This window comes from Staurois parvus, unplaced genomic scaffold (assembly GCF_062004578.1).
Source record: "Staurois parvus isolate SC_StPar_1 unplaced genomic scaffold, SC_StPar_1.0 ptg001336l, whole genome shotgun sequence".
Classification (NCBI taxonomy): domain Eukaryota; kingdom Metazoa; phylum Chordata; class Amphibia; order Anura; family Ranidae; genus Staurois; species Staurois parvus.
In genome coordinates, this window is record NW_028319132.1 from 415,755 (window position 1) to 437,981 (window position 22,227).

At 41.1% G+C, this 22,227-nt stretch overlaps 1 protein-coding gene across 2 annotated transcripts in view; it reads left to right on the plus strand.

The window, feature by feature from the left end:
* GNAO1 (G protein subunit alpha o1) overlaps positions 1 to 22,227 on the plus strand; it is a 378,391-nt gene that overhangs the window by 347,284 nt on the left and 8,880 nt on the right. Inside the window, exons 7-8 of one of the 2 annotated variants that reach the window (XM_089661430.1) lie at positions 642 to 795; positions 2,094 to 3,578. In XM_089661430.1, coding sequence (XP_089517556.1) covers positions 642 to 795; positions 2,094 to 2,281 — 342 coding nt within the window. In that variant the 3' untranslated portion in view covers positions 2,282 to 3,578. Of the gene's footprint in view, positions 1 to 641; positions 796 to 2,093; positions 3,579 to 5,090; positions 5,245 to 22,227 lie in introns of those variants that run through there. The other variant, XM_089661429.1, reaches the window with a different exon arrangement.

Consider the following 22,227-nt stretch of genomic DNA (forward strand, 5'->3'; position numbering starts at 1 on the left):
ATGGGAACCAAAAAGAATTGGGGTATTATAGTTGGATGAAAGATAGTTGGCCAAGTGGTTAAAAGCGGGCATAGAATGAGAATTTTGGAGCACAGTAAGAAGAACATTACAAAGAAGTCCAGATGGCCCAGAGAAAACATGGTAAGAATCAAATATGATAGTGTGAGCATGTCCAGTTTTACCTAAATGAGCATGTCCATTATCAGATGAACACTGCAAATGGAAAGAGCCATTTTCAGAGGCCCACAGCCCAAATTGCTTTTTAGTAAAAAAAAAAGTATCCACAAGAGAGTTGCAGCTAAGCATGCATATTTGAACTGCACAGCAAAGCATGAGCACATGCTAGCTAGTTAAGGAACATGAGCAAGATCTCAGAATAGCATGTTGGGTGTCACAACGTAAAGCATGAGCATGCAATCAAGGAAAAGATTACCAAGAGTAGAAATGTAAGGGGAAAGCTATGAGGGAGGACTATGGCCACTGTAAACAAAAAAAGACACCAAATTGCATGTGCTATACCAAAGGAAAAATCTACAAACCACATATATGTGCAATAGTAATCTTTACTATGTGAACCTTGTGTTGCCGGGTGCAAATCAGTGTGGAGCTCCTGTGACATACGGCTCTTATTTGTATTGCAGAACCGAATGCATGAATCCCTCAAACTGTTTGACTCCATCTGTAACAACAAGTGGTTCATTGACACTTCCATGATCTTGTTCCTGAATAAGAAAGATATCTTCAAAGAAAAAATTCCAAAGTCCCCACTTACTATCTGCTTTCCGGAGTACACAGGTACAAACTATAGAATAGATAGCACTGCCAGTATGACATGAGATAAGATATCCAGACTGTAATATTCCACTTAATCATTGTAATTGCTTGCCGTGCTTTCATATACAGGCATATATAGGACGCGGAAACTACACTGGCATGCATATCGTTATAGTCATGGAGTGCAGGCATTTACTTTGTCAGCATTTCCATTATTCATTAGAATGTATTGCATGCTGTAGCAGTTTTGCAGTTTGCAAGCAGATTAATAAGCTTCATGCTTTTGATCAAGAAATGTGCTCTCCACTGTGGATTGGTAGGAGGTACTTTTGAAAATGCTCTGCCCTTCGTGATGGAGGGATGAAATAGTGATTGGCAGTGTTATCTAGCTTTATTGTCATTAATATGTGGCACAACACTAGGACTGAGTACATCTAGGACCCCAAAATTGGCATTACTGGGGTCCAAAGATATCTGTGGCCCCATGGTTACTCCATGGCATCTTGTTCACATCTACTGCTTACTGGCTTTTTCTGTGCACTCCCAGCATAGGATAAGAAAGCACATTAGTTATTTCTGCATCCTTTAGCCAAGCAGGCATGCATGGTATTTTTTACCATATGTTTCAGGGAGTAATAGGCAAACCCCCCACCCTATATATTGCACCAGCATCCTCCAAAATTTGGAAACAGGTGACCAGTTAAGCCAACCAGGAGGTCTGTAATCTTAGTCTCCTTGGTTTCAGAAGTGAGGCTTTACTTATGAATGGATTATATATTTTCTCCAAAGCCATTTATAATTATTTTATAGATTTATCACACCCAATGATCACTGTGAATTTCATGGGTTCAAGAACCTAACTCCAGAAGCATCAGCGTTGCTGGCATTCTTAAATGTATTGTCTGTTTGGGCTTTGGGTTGAGCAGCGTAGTCATCTTGCTTTAAGTGGCTGATCTTTTAAGGGACACATTGTAGTAGTTATAGTGACAAAGGACCTAGGACAGCCTATGTGAGGTACTAGAGGGAAAGAGACTCTATGAAAGAGGGCTTGCCACCAGGACAACTATGCTTGGTGCACTAGCATTTATTAACACTGTATTCTTGATTACTAATACAGCTATGTGAAAAAGTTTAAATTGCTGAAAAAACAAGTAGTGTAGCTACAAAGGCAACTTTTCATAAATATGCTAATGTATTGAATGTAATTAATTTTTTTATGTGCCCAGTAATGTGTGAATGTGTCTGGGCTTTCCAAATCTCAGAATGTTTCATATGCTAAAAAATTAGTGAACAAACATGTTCTTTCCATTCTCTTGCAGGTCCCAGCCTATTCACTGAGGGTGTAGCCCACATACAGTACCAGTACGAGAGTCGGAACAAATCTCCCCATAAGGAGGTTTACACTCACGTCACCTGTGCCACTGATACCAACAACATCCAGTTCGTGTTCGATGCTGTCACTGATGTCATCATTGCCAATAACCTACGGGGTTGTGGCTTATACTGATCTGTTGGCTGTATCAAAAAAATCAGTGTCCTTGGGCCTTTAGCTTTTGGGATCTACAGAGAGATTTGTCCCCTAATGAATATTCTGGAACATCTCCAGTGGCACTTTATGCATTTTGACTTTGGCCACCACAAATATTTGTACAGCCATTGGCTATGTGTGAAGTTGGCTATGTATAATGTTGATGCACTTTGAGCACAACATGGGGTTGTGTGCGATATTTGTGTTACACGCTCCCTGTGTATACTGTATACTTTGGTATCTATTGATGCCCATGAATGTGCCTTATTGTGCTCTGTATTCAATGATCTAACGTCAAAGCACAGATCTGTATAATTCTTTTAAAATATCTATTTAGCATGCATTGTGAAGAAATTCAAAAAGCAAATCATAATGTATGTTTGCACTGATCTTGTCTGCTCAGTGGTGCCAACAGTAAAAGTATTCCCTTTAAATGACCAGTAAACATAAAAAGTACTTTTTCGAATTAAGTACTCTTTTAGATTGTAATTTATGTGTGCTGGCCTTTAAAACATGTGCCATAATACTGCTGTTGTACTGTTCAATGTATTTTTGCTAGCATGAGCTGTAATTTGCATATTAACTGGTTCGTATCGATACCTAAACTTGCACAAATCTCCAAACTGTTTCCTGTATGTATATGGAGTAAAGATTGGAGGTAAAATCTTATGTGCCAGTCTTTCTTCTGATGCCATTTCAGAGTTTATATATATATATATATATATTTAAAATTTCTTATAGCTTTTGTTTTATGTTGAACTGAATTTTATGACACTCATGACAATTCAAATAGGTATATATTAATGTTAATAAACTTTTAAAGCACTATAACAGTAAAAGGTTTGGTTTGTCTCTAAGGCTGTAGATTGCTACAGTTAATTCTCTTCATTATGGATCAATAATGAGCCCAATAATTAAGTTATTTCTTTGTGACATTTATTATTTGATTATCTAATGTGTGATCGAAGGGTACAAGAACAGGCCTATAAAAATGTAATTTTATGTTGGTTGTGGTGGTTTATCAATTTACGCTATGTATGTCGTTTATTTGTATGCATATGATATATTCGTATGTACAAAACAAAATGCAGCTAACTGGTGGTATTATTATTCTCAACTTGGAATCTAGCATTGCATATAGATGTTATATCTGGTTTTTCAAAATGTCAATCCTCATCGATGTAACCTTTTACAGTGACTGTTGCTATGGGATAAAATAACTTTTGAATCCTTCAAATTTAGGTTGATTTTACCATTAAAGTATATATAAACCATATATATATGTTTTTTGCACACATGACTGTAATGTCATAAAGTTTAATCCATTTTTTAATGCCTTGCTTTTAATGAAAGCAGACAAGCATCCACAAACATCTCTTGTCCTAGGATGACAACGCCTACTTCTTTCAGGTGCAGCGTTGTCACCATCAGTTTGGAATACAAGCAGCCAAGGTGATGCTCAGTGTGCTGACATTATGCTGTTGTCTCCTTTTGTATTGTTAACCTGCTGGTCTGGAACACACACACACATACACGTATCTACAGGAATTTCAAACACCCTGCTGTTAGGTTCACACTGAAGCACTGAAAATTCCTACGGTTTTCAAGTGCGATTCTAAGAGCACCTGCAGTACGATTCAGCTTGGATAGCTCTGCATTTTTCATGCGGTTTTCATACAGTTGCGATTTTGGATTAATGTCCTAAGGGTGTGTGTCTGCCTGTATCGCCTCTTGTGAGCATGGGACTCTGCAAAGAGCATTGTGCCATTTTAGCTCCCCTCCTCAACATTGCTGACACTTGGAATCGCATTGCATTACAACTGATAAAAACGCACTGGAATCCTGTTACATTTCAACAGATAAGCGTTTTCCATTCAACTCTACTGAGCTCAAATGCGTATCGCTCCACTTCAAACTTGCACAGGGCCCTTTTTCATTTGCACTGTGTATGGACTGCATAGATATGAACGCCTTCCATAGGAAAAAAATTTATTTTTATTTTATGTCATGCGAATCAGAGCGGTCCAAAACGCATCTAAAATCACATTAGTGTGAACCAGGGCTACAGGATCTGTACAGTACAGGGAGAGAAAACATGTCCAAAGTGAAGTAAAAGCTGTACTTCTGTAACACAAATGAATGGCGTTATTTACGGTGCTGTAAGCTAAGATTTTTTTGTTAGAGTTTAGTTCTGCTTTCAAAATATACAGTATATAACCATTAATATCAATGATATGTCATAGGTTATAAATTGACGGCCTTTTCCAAGAGGTGATAAAGATTAGGGCTGTGGTTGTATGTCATATTTGCCTAACAGTAGCATGCCTCAAATATGTGGTATTCACCTTTTATACATCACATTGAGGTTATGATGACTATAATGAAGTATTGAGATTGCGTCAGTAAAAGTACACTCCTGCATGCAAAATATGGTACAGTGGTCCTGTGGAGTTGGCGGCCATAGTGAATAAAGGGACCAGTATTTGTAGACCTCAAATTCTGTGATTCACTATTTAACCTTTTGAAATATAAATCTTCTTGGAAATATATCCTATCTTTTATAATTTCTTTGGTTATTTGCTGTGGGCAAAATATATGCTGTAGCTTCTTTCTGAATCCATGTACAATTGATTACAAGCACTTCTTCAGGAAGCCATAGAATTTAATGTAATGTCCCTTTTTTTTCTTTTGTTTTACACTGGTAATCATTCCTCTCTCCTCAGCCTAACTCCTTTTCTCCTTTTCTTTCTGTCTTCTGTCTCCTTTTTCTCCTGCCTCCTCGCTTCAGAACCGAATGCACGAGTCTCTAATGCTCTTCGACTCCATTTGTAACAACAAGTTCTTCATTGACACATCAATCATTCTCTTCCTCAACAAGAAGGACCTGTTTGCTGAGAAGATCAAGAAGTCTCCACTGACAATCTGCTTCCCAGAGTACACAGGTAGGAGCTGAATTTACATTTCTGAAGAAAACAAATTAATTTCTCCTTAACAGACTAGTGTACGGTGCAGTTAGAAATGTTAGGTATGGAATCCACTGTTGCACATTTCATATAGAAGGCAATTGGACGACCTTATTTTATACTTGATGGCACAACAGTGTGTGGTGATGGGACAGGGCCATTGCAGAAAATTACAGCATTTTATTATTATTATTATACAGGATTTATATAGCGCCAACAGTTTGCTCAGCGCTGTACATTATAATGGGAGACAGTACACGAGACAGTACAGTAACAATACAATTCAATACACGAGGGGTTCGAGGGCCCTGCTCCTTGGAGCTTACAGTCTAGGAGGGAGGGGATAGTGGCACAGGATGAAATAGCTGTGGGGGGTGGAGTTCTAGGAAGAGTGGAGGAGATTGGCAATTAGCTGAGGGCGGGGTAGGCTTCCCTGAAGAGATGGGTTTTCAGAGTGCGCCTAAAGGTGAGGAGAGTAGGTGATAGTCTGATGGATTGGGGTAGGGAGTTCCAGAAGATGGGGTAAGCCCTGGAGAAGTTCTGGATACGGGCATGGGAGGAGGAGACCAGGGAACTAGAGAGTAGGAGGTCTTGTGAGGAGCGGAGAGTATGTTTTGGGTGGTATTTGGATACCAGATCGGTGATGTAGTTTGGGGCAGTATTATGAACAGCTTTGTACGTCAATGTTATGCTGTTATGGTCAAGATGAATGCTTGTTTATGAGCTGTGGTTCCTATATGCTAGCAATCTCACAGTTTGGGCATTTGGAGCACAATCCAGGCTAATGGGTTTGGTTAATTTGCACCTTGCGAAAAAGATGAAGTGTAAATAACCTTTGCAAGAAAATAAGGAAGAGAGGATTTTTGCTTACACATGATTGGATGATTGATGTCAGCACAGCTTCGCCTCATTCCTGAAATGGTTCTAAAGACTGAAGGTTTTTCACCTTCATGCATTCTATACAAACCTCCAGTGTGCTGCCCCCCCCCAGCCCCCCTAAAACTTACCTGATCTTGAGCTAGAGATGTGTGTGAGAGTGGAGGCTCTACCAGATCTCTGGGCTCTTGCTGCTGTCAGTCACAGCCAGTGAGCAAAGGGCGGGACTGAGCCACCTCTGTGTGTTTCATAGACACAAAGAGGTGGCTCGGGAGCTAGCATGCAGGAGTGCCCCCAGAGCGAGCAGCTTGCTCTGTGGACACTCTGCAAGGGTGATGGGCTAGAAGCGTGAGCAGAGGAGACCCGAGATGAAGAGGATCGGGGATGCTCTATGCAAACACGCTACACAGAGCAGGTAAGTATGAAGTGTTTGGTATTTTATAGAAAAAAAATTGAGCCCTTAGAACTACGTTAAGCTAGTGAAAATTTTCTTTGCAAAGTAAATATGCTCTACATGTTCAGTAAATCAAACCCAATGAGTCTGATCCACAATTTGGGTTTGAGATTTGCTGCAATCCTTTCCTTATAGTTTGCTATGGGGGATTTTTTGGTTTGAAAATTGGAAACCAGAGCAACAGATGAAATACAACGGTTGCATGTTGTCATTATTTCACCCTAAGCACTTGTGTATGAGGATATCTTTTCATATCTTTTTCACCATCCATACTGTGATTGTTCTTATGGAAAATATAGAAATGCTGCAATAGCATTTAAAATAAAACCTTGAGATGTATAGAAGGAGCACAGCCTACATATCTGTACTGCAGTTTTTCATCCATGTACACATATAGCTCATCAATACAGCCCAGCCCTTTCTTATGTAATCTGGTGATGTGAGAAGACCTGCTTTTGATGCAGGATAGGAATTCATGACACAAACAATACAGGCTCCTTGCGGTCTTTTACATAGGCCTGTAGAAGTTGTTTTGCAGAACCAAAAATCTTCTTTAAAGCGAAACTTTGCTTATAACAACTTAATAAAAAAATGTGTTCTTTCGCAAGAAACATATATTCCACATTAATAATTTTGCCGACAAAATTAGGGTGTGCTGTAAATTGCCTCCAGAATTGCTCCTGTTTCGTCTTGCTGGAGGATGCCATTTTGCTGAAGCCCTGAGCAGCAATAAATCTTTAGATGTCTGAATTGGCCTCTAATGGCTCTGATTTTTGGCACAATGCCATACATGGAGAGAAACAGAGCTTGTGCTGAGTAGGGTGACACATTGTATTACTGAATTTTAAACAGTGTAGGCATTTATTTCAATGTGTTACATTACATACACCTGCTAAAAGGGCCAGTCTGAAGTGATCTAATTTTCTGACTAACGTTCCACTTTAATCATGCTTTTTTTAGTTTAAATGTGGTTGTTGATAGCAAAGGGAGAGGTAGTTACGCAATGATTTTCAGTTCTTACATTCCCAGTGACCTGTGATAACCTGGAGTTTACAGACAACTTTTAAAAAGTGGCCATTCTCACATACGCAGTGTTTGCTCCTGGCATTAGTAACTCATATTAATCGAAATATTCATTGTTACCTTTGGCTGTTGCCCAAGGAGTTTTGGGGGAATAAGAGCTCCACATTGATGGCACTTAATCATACATTAGGGGACACAGGATGAAGTGTTAAACTACACGGAATTATGTTGATCCCACTCCCCACTACCTGTTTTTTTCCTAGAGTCCCAAAGAAATGGGAAGAATGAATGTTTTCTCTTTTCTGAGAGAAAATTTATCAAGTTTCTTTTTCATTTAGCAAGTTTCTTCAGGTGCTGCAGAGCCAGAATGGAGGTCATTTTGAAGCTTTCCATATAGGCTGATCCTCAGCATTGCCGCAAAAGCTGTACCCAGACCATTTGTGAGGAGAAAAAGAATCAGGACTAGCCTTTAATGTGTTATTTTACACTGGATTCTGTTGAGAATGCTTGCCTAGGTATTGATGCGTGAGGCAGCCGCAAAGTGCTTTACAAGTTCAGGGCCATGGTGCATTTAGCTAGTGGAACCCTGTCCCCGAAGATCCCTTAGGGGGTATGTCCTAAGTGAATATGCAGTGGGGTGAAGACTAGCAGAGTGGCATGTTTGCTGAAGCCTGCCTTTCTGTTTCTGTGTGAGCTTGTTGGAACTCCAGGGGCTTCTGATAGCCTCAGTTGTGGTGAGTATGACTTTTACCCTATTTACAGGAAGTATGTTGGTACTTATTTGTCCGATACCTCTAATGAGTTAAATTACTGAGGTCCAGCTGTGACACTTGTGGTTGCATAACGGTGAGAAGAGAGAGCTGTGCCAGATTTGAACTTTGGTACTTGAGAAGTCTGTACTGCAGCTGCCCAGGCTCATTGACCCTACTGCTCCTGCAAGTCCCTCTCCTGGTACTTTTACTGTGCATTCACACACCTTTTTGCTGGTGCTCACTCCTCGAAGGTAAGGCATTGAACTCCATTCTGCCATAAGTCCTCAGTGCTCAAGTTGCCCTAAGTCCACTAACCAGAAGTCCTTACAGTGAGGGTTCTCCCTCACTTTTCAGAATGTGGAGGACACTTGTTGGCCTTTGCGGCCAATTGGTAAAAGGACGTCTTATTCAGAAGCTACAAGCTAGATTTTTGCTCTCTGCCTCCACCCCACTTCACGCTCTAAAACTTGCCAGCTTCCCTGCAAAGATTGGTGGACATCCACACTGCTCTGCTACAGCTGCTCTTTCAAGGGGTCATAGCCATTGTTATGGAAGAGGAAAAGTTCCAGGGTCTCTGTTCAAATGCTATTCCCCAGTTTTAAGGGAGGGAGGAGGTGCTTCTACCATACTGGACTTGATGATTCTCAGACTGTTCCGAACTCTACGAAGAGTCCAAAGAACCTACAGAATTCAGAACTAGACCTCCCTGAGCTCATGTATCTGATCAGGGATACGGCCCTCTCAAAGTTTTCCTTCCTCAGGACCAAGTTCAGACTCTCCACTCCTAAGTTTGGACTCTGCAATCTAGAAGTCAACTAACCCTCTACTTCTACGTAAGGCTTTTGCACCTATTGATGGCCTTCTTTGAGGCCATTCTATACACCCAATTTCACTCCAGACCATTGCAACATAACATTCTGTTAGTGTGGGTAAAGAGGGTGCAGTCTCTGGACTATCCCATAAGCCTGATCGAAAAAAACAACAGACTTGCCCTAGTTTGGTGGGTCAGGAGACCAGTTTTGATGTCTTGGGGATCCTTCTCCTATTGATTTGCATGGTTCTCATAATGAATGTCAGCCTTGTCAATGTGGAGGTGGTACTCAGACCTTGTCTAACTGCAGGCAGATCCTTTATGGGCCCTGCCAGATCATTGGGATCTTCTATTCCAAGGGCAAGTGTGCCATTCTGTTTCTTGGTCATTGTACTTCATGGCCTGGCTGTTGAAGCCCAGGTCCTTAGGTACAGGGGCCTGTGAGATTCAGTTATCCCTATGACTATATCTCTTGAAAGCTAGGAAATAAAGTTCAACCACTACACTAGGAAAGTGTATTTCTCCTGGTGTAAAGCTAATGGATTCCATCCCAGGAAGCTCTCTGTGGGACAAATTCTGTTTTTTCTTTCATTCTGGTCTGGACCAACATTTAGATCTTTTTTAAAGACTGCTTACCTTAGCAAAAGTCTTTGCACAGGTTGCCACTCACATTCTTCCCAAGATATTTCTTCCTTTCACTTTAGTCAGGACTTTGTTCTACTATCTCACTGACCAATTATTCTGAAACATCCTAAGAAGATTTCCCTTTATTGTCTGGATGTGGTATGTGCTTTTCAAGACTTTCTCTCGCCCCACCATCACCAGGTGGATTCAACAACTCCTCATTCAAGTCTATCGCTGCAATCGCAAGGTACCCATTTAATGCTAATACACACTCCACCAGATCAGCTAGTGTTTCTTGAGCTTTTCAGGATCGGGCAGCTGTTCCCCAGATTTGCAAGAGCGCCACTTGTTCCTCTGTTCATGTGTTCATTACAATTTATCAGCTTGGGGTTCAGGCCTTAGCTGATGCCAGCTTTGGTCGTGAGGTTCTTCAAGCTCTGTTGAGCCACTTCTATCAATCTATTGTTTTGTGTGTGCCCTTTAGGCTTTTATTGCTATGTTGCCTACCCCTTATTTGGACTGCTTTTGGATCTCTCCGTGTACCCAATATTTTATTCAGAGTTGCTTAATGTAGGAGTAAAGAAAAACGATATATTAATCATACAGGACACAGGCCGGATATTAATAGACCCTGGTTTATAGGCTGCTAGATTCAGGTGACACTATCAAAACTTTTGGTCACGTCTCCTGGGTGTACCCATACCCCATGCCATGAGACCTCTGACTTTGTGCTAGTGTCCTTAGATGATGGGCCTCTTTTCCCCTATGGAGATGTTGTCTGTTTAACCAGCATTCTTTGTTATTTTTGGATTTTTCAGTGAACTCTTTGCTGCCTTTTATTATAACATTAGATACAGTGTATCTGTACTCAGACATCCTGTAATGTTGTTTTGGGTACAATATCCTGCATAGGAGGTTATACTTACTTTCCCTTGTGCAAGGGTAATGCACATAACAGTCCCTTACCTCCTCTTTTGGAGTTCCTTGCCAGCTGTGTCTGCTCCTCCTTTCCTGCAGGTGCTCTCCCCAAAAGCAAACAATATGCTGAGGGGGCACTCGCATGAGTGTGCTCCTGAGCCGTGCTTTGTACATCCATAGACACACATCGCTGCTCAACTATGCTTCTTGCTACCTCCTCACAAAATTTGGCTGAGAGCAGCAGGGGCCTGTAGCTCTCACTGCTCAGTGTGGCTTATGAGAAGTGGAAGAGAGGAGAGTGGGGCTGCAGATGGGATAGGTAAGTATTTAGGGATGTGGAGGGGAACAAGTAGGAAGGATTTATTTAAATTTAATGCAGAGCCTGGCATCTGTTATCACCACCTTCCATGAGCATGAAATGAATTTCCAATTCTAAAGGTTGGTTTGGAAATCCACCAAGTTAGGAAGTTCTTTGCTTGGCTTGAGAGAAGCATAGGAAGATTGAAAGGGTGTATGTTTGTATCCCTGCCAACAACTGAATGTTGTGCCAAAGAGGTCATGTGTGGTACTTAAGATACAATCCGTACTTCTGCGTTCTCACTCCACCAGATCAGTTAGTGTTTCCTGGGCTTTCTGACGTCCAGGTTCTGTTGCCAAGCTTTGTAAGGCCACCACTTTTTCTTTGGTTCAGACCTTCTCCAAATTCTGCCAGGTGGCTCTCCAGGCCTCTGTGGATGCAGCCTTCAGACACAAGGTTCTGTCAGTGGCACCCTGTGTTTGATTTTTGACCCTTGTTTTGTTGGGTTGAGTATGAGGGATGCCTAACTGAAGTCACTGCACCCATTCTGATATACTCTGTTCCTGACTGTACGTTCAAATGTACTTGTCATCTAGGGCCTGCTACATACACCCTCTAGTTTAGACTGTACTGTCACTCTAAAAGGTTTTTTTTTAAGCAAAGATAAAATGGCTTACCTAAGCTCTAGTGAAAGTGATGACTCTTCTCGGCAGCCGCCAGTTACTCTTCATTCGTTTTGACTTTTTATTTTACCCACACAAGGCAAAATGTAGCAGATGGTCAAATTTATTAATAAAAAAGGTTGTGTTTGATTTTTGACCCTTGTTGTTTTGTTGAGCATGTTCCCACTGTTCTGTTTGCCTTATTGTTGTCCACCCCTATGATTGATTGTCTGGTCATGTAAAAGGGTCTATGAATATATAGCCTGTGTCCTGAACTCTGATTAAAATAAAAGGAATTTTGGCTTGTCAGTAAAATCCATATCCTGGAGCACAGTACAGAACAAGGCACCTTCTCCATTATTCCTATGAGGTTTCACAGAGTTGGGTAAGGTATAGGGGTACTCCCAGGGAGCATGTCCAAAACCTGCTTAGTGTCCAGTCACCTGAAGGTAGCAACCTATAACATAGGGTTTTTGATTACCTAGCCTGTGTCTACAAAACTGAGGAAGGCTGGGACTAAATACAATGACGAATAAACCAGCCGCGAGAGCAAGAGTAAACTTTCAGTGGTTGCATTTTTACCGCCAAGTCTGAAATTTGAAACACTAAACTGACACATTTCGTTTCCTGATAGTATTTAGAAGACCCTTAAAGTTGTTCTAAAGTCCCAAAGTTTTTTCACCTTAATGCATTCTCTGCATTAAATTAAAAAAATCCTTCCTACTTGTTCCCCCCACATCCCTAAATACTTACCTATCCCATCTGCAGCCCCACTCTCCTCTCTTCTACTTCTTATAAGCCACACTGAGCAGGCCCCTGCTGCTCTCAGCCAAATTTTGTGACGAGGGAGCGAGAAGCATAGTTGAGCAGCACTGTGTGTCTCTATGGATGCACAAAGCACAGCTGAGGAGCACACTCATGCGAGTGCCCCTTCAGCATATTGTTTGATTTTGGGGAGAGCACCTGCAGGAAAGGAGGAGCAGACAGAGCCAGCAGGGAACTCCTGAAGAGGAGGTAAGGGACTGCAATACCATTGCACAGGGGAAAGTAAGTATAACCTCCTATGCAGGATAGAGTACCCAAAACAACATTACAGGATGTCTGGTTTGGTGCTGCATCTTCTGACTTTGTTGCCCTGAGTGCTTTTACAGAATTTGAGGAGTGTACTCAGTTGCAAAAGGGACAGGTTTTTTACGTGATATGTCATATTTCAAATTATGTGATTATTTGCTGCATCTGTCTTTTTTTTGTGGCCATTAAAATATTAAACCTAAATGAAACTTAAAGGATTAGTTCACTTTTTGCACCACTTTACATCAGTATTTAGGGATTCGTCTCCCATGCAGCTGCTGTTACATTGAAAATCAGCGTTATTCTTTTTCTGTGATCTGTGAATGGATGAGCTATAAGTCCCATCTCCCATTGCAGCAGTTCTTAATGGACCACCAATGCAGTAAATGCAGTGACAGTCCGTACAAAGGTACAGACAGAGCTAGAGTTTGCAGAAAACTGACATCGCAACTGCATTCCACTGATTGGATGGTCTGCAGGCTCCTGTAAAAACAAATAATAAATGCACATTTGTTTTTAACATGCAAAAAAGTGCATTTTCCCCCCAGGGTGAACCTAGCATTTAGGCTAATGATACTTACATAAAGCACCAGTCCCTTTATGTCTGTTAAAAGCTTACATAGGCAAGCTGTGTCCACAAGATTGTACTTCACAAACATAAGTTCAACATGGATCATGTTTTATTGCGGACAGAGTAATTATACATTTATCTTCACAGTCCATGCCTGAAATAGAACTGTTCCTGATGATTAATAAGAAACCATTCACTAGTGTATCTCATCAATTTCTTAATGCATGTTCCTTCTCAAGGGCGGACTGACCATTTGGAAACTCGGGCACTGCCCGAGGGCCCAGGGTCAGTAGGGGGCCCCATGAGATGCCCTTGGTACCTTTTTCATAGGCTTTTTTGAGTTTGGGCAAGGACACAGGGGCCCCATGATCCCCTATTGCCCGGGGGTCCCATGAGTTGTCAGTCAGCCCCTGTTCCTTCTTGATGCTCCTGACCCTTTAATACCTTTTTAAAGCCGAGATCCAGCCAAAACGTTTTTTTGTTTTTTTTTGCTTTTGATAGTGAGTCAGAACCTTCTGTCTGTGTCCTTACTGGGAAGATTTTTTTTATCACTTCCTATTCCTGTGACACTTGTAAAAGTAGTTCAGGGTGTGACCACCTAGATTTAGAGAAAGTGGGCTGAATGTCACTGGCCATCTTTTATACTGGAAGACTGTGGGCATCTGGAGCTGGACAAAGAAATGTATGCTAGGGACAGCTCCAGATTGAACATGTATATTGCAACAAAAGTTGCTTTTTTTTTTTATTTATTTCTTTTTATTTGTTGTTTTTATTATCATTAATGTATTTTAAGTCTTAGGCACTCTATATTCCAGATGGCATCAAAACCAGTTTATTGTGGTTTTGTGAAAAAAAGTCATTTGCAAACCAGGAAATGGTTAGATAAGGGGATAGATGGTCATAGATCAGTTTTTGAGATTTGATTTGCTTTGCCCTCTAGTAATTCTGCATATAAAATAATGGTTGCAGATGACTGTATATTGCTAAAGTCTGTCCAGAGTTAACATGTGAAACACTGCAGTGGTGTTATGTGAAGAATCTCTTTCATTCACTTTTTAAAGGATTATTTTTACCTCCCTCAGAATAAACATATGCTTTATCCACTGAAATATTCTAATATCCAGAAATAGATTAACACTTGAGTAGGCTTTGGGCAAAAAAAAAAACAGTTCATTGTGATCTGTTAGTTTCTCTGTAGAGACTTTTCACTGAGGATTTAGCTCAGCCATTTTGTTAGACCTCTTTGCTAGATGAAGGCCTGCGTCTTTGATTAAACATTACTCTGCAGGTTCTTACCACCATTCATAAGTCATTTTAATTCTGAAGTGTTTTCACAAATACAGGTATGCCTCGGTTTACGAACGCCTCGGTTAACTTAATTTTCGATTTACGAATGAAAATCCATTGAAAATAATGCCTCAGTTTACAAATTTTTTTTGCAGTACGAAGTAAGTTTCCCCAGGATGCATTGCGCCTGGGAGGTTTATAGTGCTGGCCCCGTGCCTTTAAAGTGCACTTTATAAAGAGTTTTGAATAGATAAGACTTTTTGTGACTTTTTTCTGACCTCCAGAACGGATTAATTGGTTTTCAATGCATTTATAAATTAATTTTTAATCATGTCCCTGTACAGTATTTGTTTTTTAAAGTTCACTTTATAAAGAGTTTTGAACAGATAAAATACTTTTTTTTTACCTCTGGAACTGATTATCTGGTTTTCAGTGCTTTTCTATGGGAAACCGCGTTTCAGTTTTCGAATTTTTCGCAATACGAAACGTCCTGGAGAATGCATTAAATTTGTAAACTGAGGTACGCATGTAGTTTGTAAGTGTGGCTTAGATGTAAATTTGCCATCGTACCACTAGATGAGCCGTTCAGATGTCTACGCTTTTTAACCTCTTCACGACGGCCAAACGCAAATGTGCAGCCTCCTGGTGTCTGGGCCTAGACGCCGAGCGGCCACACATTTGCGTTCTATTAAAAAAGAACATATGTGCTGAGAGCGCACGCCCTGTGCGCTCCCAGCACACATGTCAGGTACTCACGGAAAAGTCCCGATCTCTTTCGATCGGGGCCTTTCCCGATCATGTGACCACCGTGACGGCATGTCACGGCGGTCACATGACCCTAAACCCCGTCCCGCCTCCCGGCTTCTGAAACCTTTTAAGGGCCGGGAGGCGCTGGCGCAAAGGGGTTAAGTTGTATATCATACATATATATTATATGCCAATAATACATTTAGGACAATTCTTTGGCTGCAGGTCCCTTTAAAACTACCTGCACCTAATCCAAGCAAGCATTTGTGCCAGTTTCGGGAATTGTTCCAACACGTGCAACAAAGTCGGTTGTTCTTACTATTACTGCTGCAACTTTAAGAACTCATTGCTATGGCTGCAATAGATTCTTAAAACATTACCGCAGTTCGCAGGTTAGGAAACCGGTAATCATTAGGACCAACTCCGAGGTAACATGTAGAAAGATGCTGGTGCTCAGAGTGGGTAGGTCTGTGATGAGAAGTTTGGTATATTAACCATACCGCACCTTCACCTTTCACACCCTGCAAAGGGTGCATGGCCAATGGAGATGCCTCAGGGAACCAGTGACAAAAAATGGCTAGCACACTAAAAAGGTAGATCTCAAGTTTTTACCGAGACCTTAGCAGCAAACATGGCTTGCGAACTAAAAAGCACACAGTGTTTTCTACTGCACAAGCTATGTTTTAGAAACTAGGATCTCAATAAAAATATAAGATCTCCCTTTTTTTGGCATGCTGGCCATTTTTTCTCAATTGTATTGGGAAGCTGTTATGAAGTGAACTTTTAGAGAATCTTTAATGACTGACTCTACCACTTGATTGGCACAAGGCCAATGTGATATCTGTATTTAAAAAAGAATCAAAGTATTTACCAAGCAACTACAGACTGTTGGTTTAATCTTTGTGTTTAGGAAGATACTCAAGAGTTTGATAAAAAAATATACAGGTGAAACTCGAAAAATTTGAATATTATGCAAAAGTTAATTTATTTCAGTAATGCAACTTAAAATGTGAAACTAATATATGAGATAGACTCATTACATGCAAAGCAAGATAGTTCAAGCCGTGATTTGTCATAATTGTGATGATTATGGCTTACAGCTCATGAAAACCCCAAATCCACAATCTCAGAAAATTAGAATATTACATGCAATCAATAAAACAAGGATTGTACATAGAACAATATCGGACCTCTGAAAAGTATCAGCATGCAGCATGCATATGTACTCCGTACTTGGTTTGGGCCCCTTTTGCAGCAATTACTGCCTCAATGCGGCGTGGCATCCAAGCTATCAACCTGTGGCACTGCTGAGGTGTTATGGAAGACCAGGATGCTTCAATAGTAGCCTTCAGCTCTTCTGCATTGTTCGGTCTCATGTCTCTCATCTTTCTCTTGGAAATGGCTCATAGATTCTCTATGGGGTTCAGGTCAGGCGAGTTTGCTGGCCAATCAAGCACAGTAATCCCACGGTCATTAAACCAGGTTTTGGTGCTTTTGGCAGTGTGGGCAGGTGCCAAGTCCAGCTGGAAAATGAAGTCAGCATCCCCATAAAGCTCGTCTGTGGAAGGAAGCATGAAGTGCTCCAAAATCTCCTGGTAGACAGCTGCGTTGACCCTGGACTTAATGAAGCACAGTGGACCAACACCAGCAGATGACATGGCTCCCCAAATCAACACAGACTGTGGAAACCTTACACTGGACTTTAAGCATCTTGCAAAGTGTGCCTCTCCATTCTTCCTCCATACTCTGGGTCCTTGACTTCCAAATGAGATGCAAAAGTTGCTCAGAAAAGAAGACTTTTGGACCCCTGAGCAACAGACCAGGTCTGTTTTTCTTTAGCCCAGGTAAGACGCTTCTGACGTTTGTTCAGAAGCGGCTTCACAAGAGGAATACGACATTTGAAGCCCATGTCCAGGATCCGTCTGTGTGTGGTGGCTCTTGATGCACTGACTCCAGCCTCAGTCCACTCCTTGTGAAAGTCCCCAACACTTTTGAATGGCCTTTTCCTGACAATCCTTCCACATAACTTTCTATTAATGTGCGTTGATACAGCACTTTGGGAACATCCAACTTCTTTTGCAATTACCTTTTGAGGCTTTCTCTCCTTACGGAGGGTGTCAATGATGGTTTTCTGCACAACTGTCAGGTCAGCAGTCTTTCCCATGATTGTGATTGCTACTGAACCAGACTGAGAGACCATTTAAAGGCTCAGGAACCCTTTGCAGGTGTTATGGCTTAATTAGCTGATTAGAGTGGGACACATTGAGCCGAGAATATTGCACCTTTTCACAATATTCTCATTTTCTGAGATTGTGGATTTGGGGTTTTCATGAGCTGTAAGCCATAATCATCACAATTATGACAAATCATGGCTTGAACTATCTTGCTTTGCATGTAATGAGTCTCATATATTAGTTTAACCTTTTAAGTTTCATTACTGAAATAAATGAACTTTTGCACGATATTTTAATTTTTCGAGTTTCACCTGTATATAGAAGAGTTTTGGGAGAAAACAATATTTTAGGCAATAGTCATAGATTCACAAAAGAAGTAGAAAAAAAAAAATCTGCTTTCTGTTTATGATGAAGTAAGCAAAGGAGTAGCTGTGGATATTATATACTTGGACTTTGCAAAGGTGTTTGACATCTCAGCTATGAGGAAAGATTACCTGGACTGAATTGATATTCTCTTGAGAAGAGGTAATTAAGGCCCCTTTCACACAGGCGTTCCATTTGTTTCAGTTCAGTCACATTTTTTCAAAGAAAAAACGGATTCAGGTTACACCAGTTTTGCACCAGTTTTTATATCAGCTTTTTATATCTACTATCAATGCAAAAAGGGATCATTTATCCATTTTACATCAATTTTTCATCCCTTATGTTTTTTTAATGGAACAAAAATAAGGCTTTGATCTTAAAAAAAAAAACAAAAAAAAAAAAAACGGTTGTTGACGGATGTGGATAAAAAACATCTGTTTACGTTAGTTTTTCCATAGGGATGCATTAATGTCCATTTTTCATCTGTCAACTGATAGATGAAAAATAGAACGCCTGTGTGAAATGGGCCTAAGGGGGGATATGATCACCATGAATAAATATATCAGTGATCCATATAGTGAACTTGGTGCACAGTTATTCACTTTGAGATCATGTCAAAGGAGATGAAAAAAGCTGTGAAGTTTTGGAATAGACTCCCCCAAGAAATGCTTCTGGCCAGCTCAGTAGATAGTTTGTTTTAAACAAGAGCTGGATACATTCCTAAATGCACAAAATATATTTGGATATTAACATCTATAAATAATAACTCCGGACATTATTAAACCAAGGAATATGCTTTCCTTCAGAGGATCAAGAAATTTGTTCATGCTTTTATAGGATTTTTGCCTTCATCTGGATCAACTGTGGGAATTTGGTTCTGTATATGGAGATTTTCAGTTTTATTATATGTTTTTCTATTGGTAGAACTATATCAGGGGCGTCAAAGTCAGTTTTATTGCTGGCTGCATCAGCATTATAGTTGGCCTCAAAGGGCCAGGTGAATCTGTAAGACTAGATGTTCAGAGAATAGACCAGACAGCAAAAATAAACTGTCACTATATCCAAAACATGGGGAAAAATGGTTTTGTACATACTTTATACCTAAGGCTGGCCATAGATGAAGCAGTTTTTTTCATTAAACCTGGTGGAACGGAAAAAAACTGGCCCAATGGGGGAATCCTCCCTATTGTGTCTTGGTATTCTGAGAGCAATTATCAAGTGGAAATTTTCCAACAGGGTGGTTAAACAGAAGTCAGTCAGTAGCAGGGGCGGACTGACCATTTGGAAACTCGGGCACTGCCCGAGGGCCCGGCATCAGTAGGGGGCCCCATGAGATGCCCCTAGTACCTTTTTCATGAGGTGAGGACACAGGGGTCCCATGATCTCCTATTGCCCGGGGGCCCCATGAGTTGTCAGTCCGCCCCTGGTCAGTAAATCAACTTCAGTTTAACCACAGCAGCCATACATGGATCAAAATTCTACCTGTCCCAGCTGAACCAACTGAATTTCAATCCATGTATGGCCAGAGTATTCTTGAGCTTTTTACTGATGTGCCACATCTCATGTCATATTCACAAAGGGAAACACTTCTACAGTTAGGGTTGTACTGCAGCATATCAAGGCTGCCTAAGCTGCACTGTGAATACCCCAGTATTCGGTGCACCTTGGCATTTGTTTCAGCACTGGATGTTGCTTTCAGCATTTGATGTGTATTAAGAGCTAGGAGAATTCAGTACAGATATCCGCTTCCATCAGTGCAGTTTATTTTCTATTAGAGGTTGCTCATCCCAGGCTGTTGTACTGAGTGCAAAGGTGCTGCGAGAAGGAAGACAAGGCTAAGTGATTTTCTCTGTAACATTAATCCTTAATAGTGAACTCATTTCTGCAGTAAATATGTTGTATGTATGATTCAGTTTTAAACAAAAAGACAAGAGCAGAGTTAGGTTCTTTAAACAAAGTGTTAATTTATTCAGTGCAGCAGTGCGCAGAAGGACATTTTCTGTATGTGTGTCAGATGAATCAACATCCTAATATTGAAAAGAAAAAATGTGTACGTAACACAGGATTTTCTATTAAATGTCTTTATGGTTAATAATGAGTTGATGTGACTCATGGCACACTTTGACATGTCCCGAAATGCATTTCCATTAATATCAATAGAAATTGCATCAAATAAAAATTTATAGATTTTAATAAGCCCTTAAGGAAGCCCTAGTTATAAGCTACACACATTATAATTTATTGAAAGAACCCTGTTCTGAAAGAAGTATTGGAATTGCCATTGCTTCATCTCCTTATATAACACTGATATTTTGAGAAATTTTTAGACATTTTGCCAAGGCACCCCTGAAGAAACCTCAAGGCACCCCAGAGTGCATGGGCACCCTGGTTGAGTAAGGCTGAACTAGACCCAGTGCCCATGCACTCTGGGGTGCCTTGAGGTTTCTTCAGGGGTGCCTTGGCAAAATGTCTAAAAATTTCTCAAAATTTACCAGCAGTGAGTGGAACAAGCCTGCGTTTTAGTTACACAAAGCCACGGGTTTCCTATGTGCACCATTACGACTTTCTAGCCGCCAGCGTCCTGACAACCAATAATATCAGTTGATAAGGAGGTTGTCAGCTGCCTGCAATGCATCCTAGTTTGACCCACCCCTCTCCGTCAGCACTGGGGTCACATTATGTCAGTGATGGAGAAAAACTGACGGAGAAGAGAGATTGGAATACTAGTCAGTACCAGTGTGCAAAAGTGTATTTGCATTGGAAGAATAAATCACCTCTAATGTTGGGTGTGGATGATGCTGCGTTATATAAAACTATTAGAATAGTTTTTCCCATTTTAGAATGGGGTGCCCTTTTAAAATTATGGGCCGTCTAGAAGCACCCCATTTTAGAATTGAGTGCCTCCAGACTGTCCAAAAAATTAAACGGGTGCCTTTGGACTGTCCATAATTTTAAAGGGTACCTTGACTGAAAAGAGGTTGAGAAACACTGGTCTAGTTGTACTTTCTCTGCCCCTGATTTGGAAGAAGCATGCAAATTAGAAAGTCAGAACCCTTAATTTGCATATGTTTTGAGGTCAGTGTCTCATAGTACACATTGGATAGGCATACTAGCCCAATATCCCACCTTTACACACCTTGTTAGTGCTCTGCTCAGTGCTCTGTTCCCCTGCTGCCTCTGTACTGCTTAAGCCATCAAAAATAACAAATACTCCTGGGTACAGAAAAGCATATGCAGCCAATTGCTAGATTCAAGCACTGTCATGACTTAAGGAGTGGCCTTACCTAGCTTTTTAAACACTGTCACTTTGCCCTGAATGACTAAGGTGACTGTGTCTCTTTCAGTATTCTGTCAGCAGAGTTTGAAAAGGGAGTGCAGGCAGTGTGGTAGAATTTACCATTAGTAGAGATCTGAAATAAGGGCACTATATGTGTGCTGTCCACATTGTTCTGGAGTATCAAATTAGAATAAATAATGACCAGAACAGTACAGTGCCTTGCATATCCTATTATAGTGGTGATGGAGAAAAATATGGACATCTCGACTGAATGGCTTCGTTCACACAAGCATACTTTAAAACGGTTCTATAGGCTAAAGATTTTTTACCTTCATTCATTCTATGCATGAAGATAAAAACCTTCAGTGTGCAGCTCCCCCCTCCTAATACTTACCTGAGCCCCTTCGAGAGCTCCTCAGCTCTCCCGGGTGAAGCCTCAGCTCTCCTGGGTCTCTCTCTTGTCATTGGCTGAGATACAGCAGTAGGAACCATTGGCTGCTGCTGCTGTCAATCACAGCCATTGATGAGGGATCGGGGGATGAGATTGAGCCATGCTTTGTGTGTCCCATAGACATACAGAGGTAGTTCGGGAGTGAGAATGCACGAGTCCCTCCAGAGCAAGCAGCTTGCTCTGGGGACACTCGGCAAGGGGGAGGGGCCAGAAGCATCGGCAGGGGACTCAAGAAGAGGCGGGTCAGGGCTTCTCTGTCCACAACTGCCACACAGAGGAGGTAAGTATGTTTGTTATTTAGAAAAAAAAAATGGAACCTTTAAAATCACCTTTTAAGTATACACCCATGCGAGGGCCATGTTTTGCCTACGTGGGATGCAAAGGTGTTCTATGGATATGTATGCAAGCAGTCCCATTCTTGTAAATTGAGGTGCAGTGTCTGCACAGACACAACCGCTGCTCCCCATTTGACATCCATGTTGGTGAGTGTTCCCTAACTCCACCCACATGGTTGTCTAATTGGAAGCAGCGGCTTTGTCTGTGGAGCCACTGTGTCCCAATTGACAGGAGTGGGACTGGCTACATGCAGATGCATAGAATACC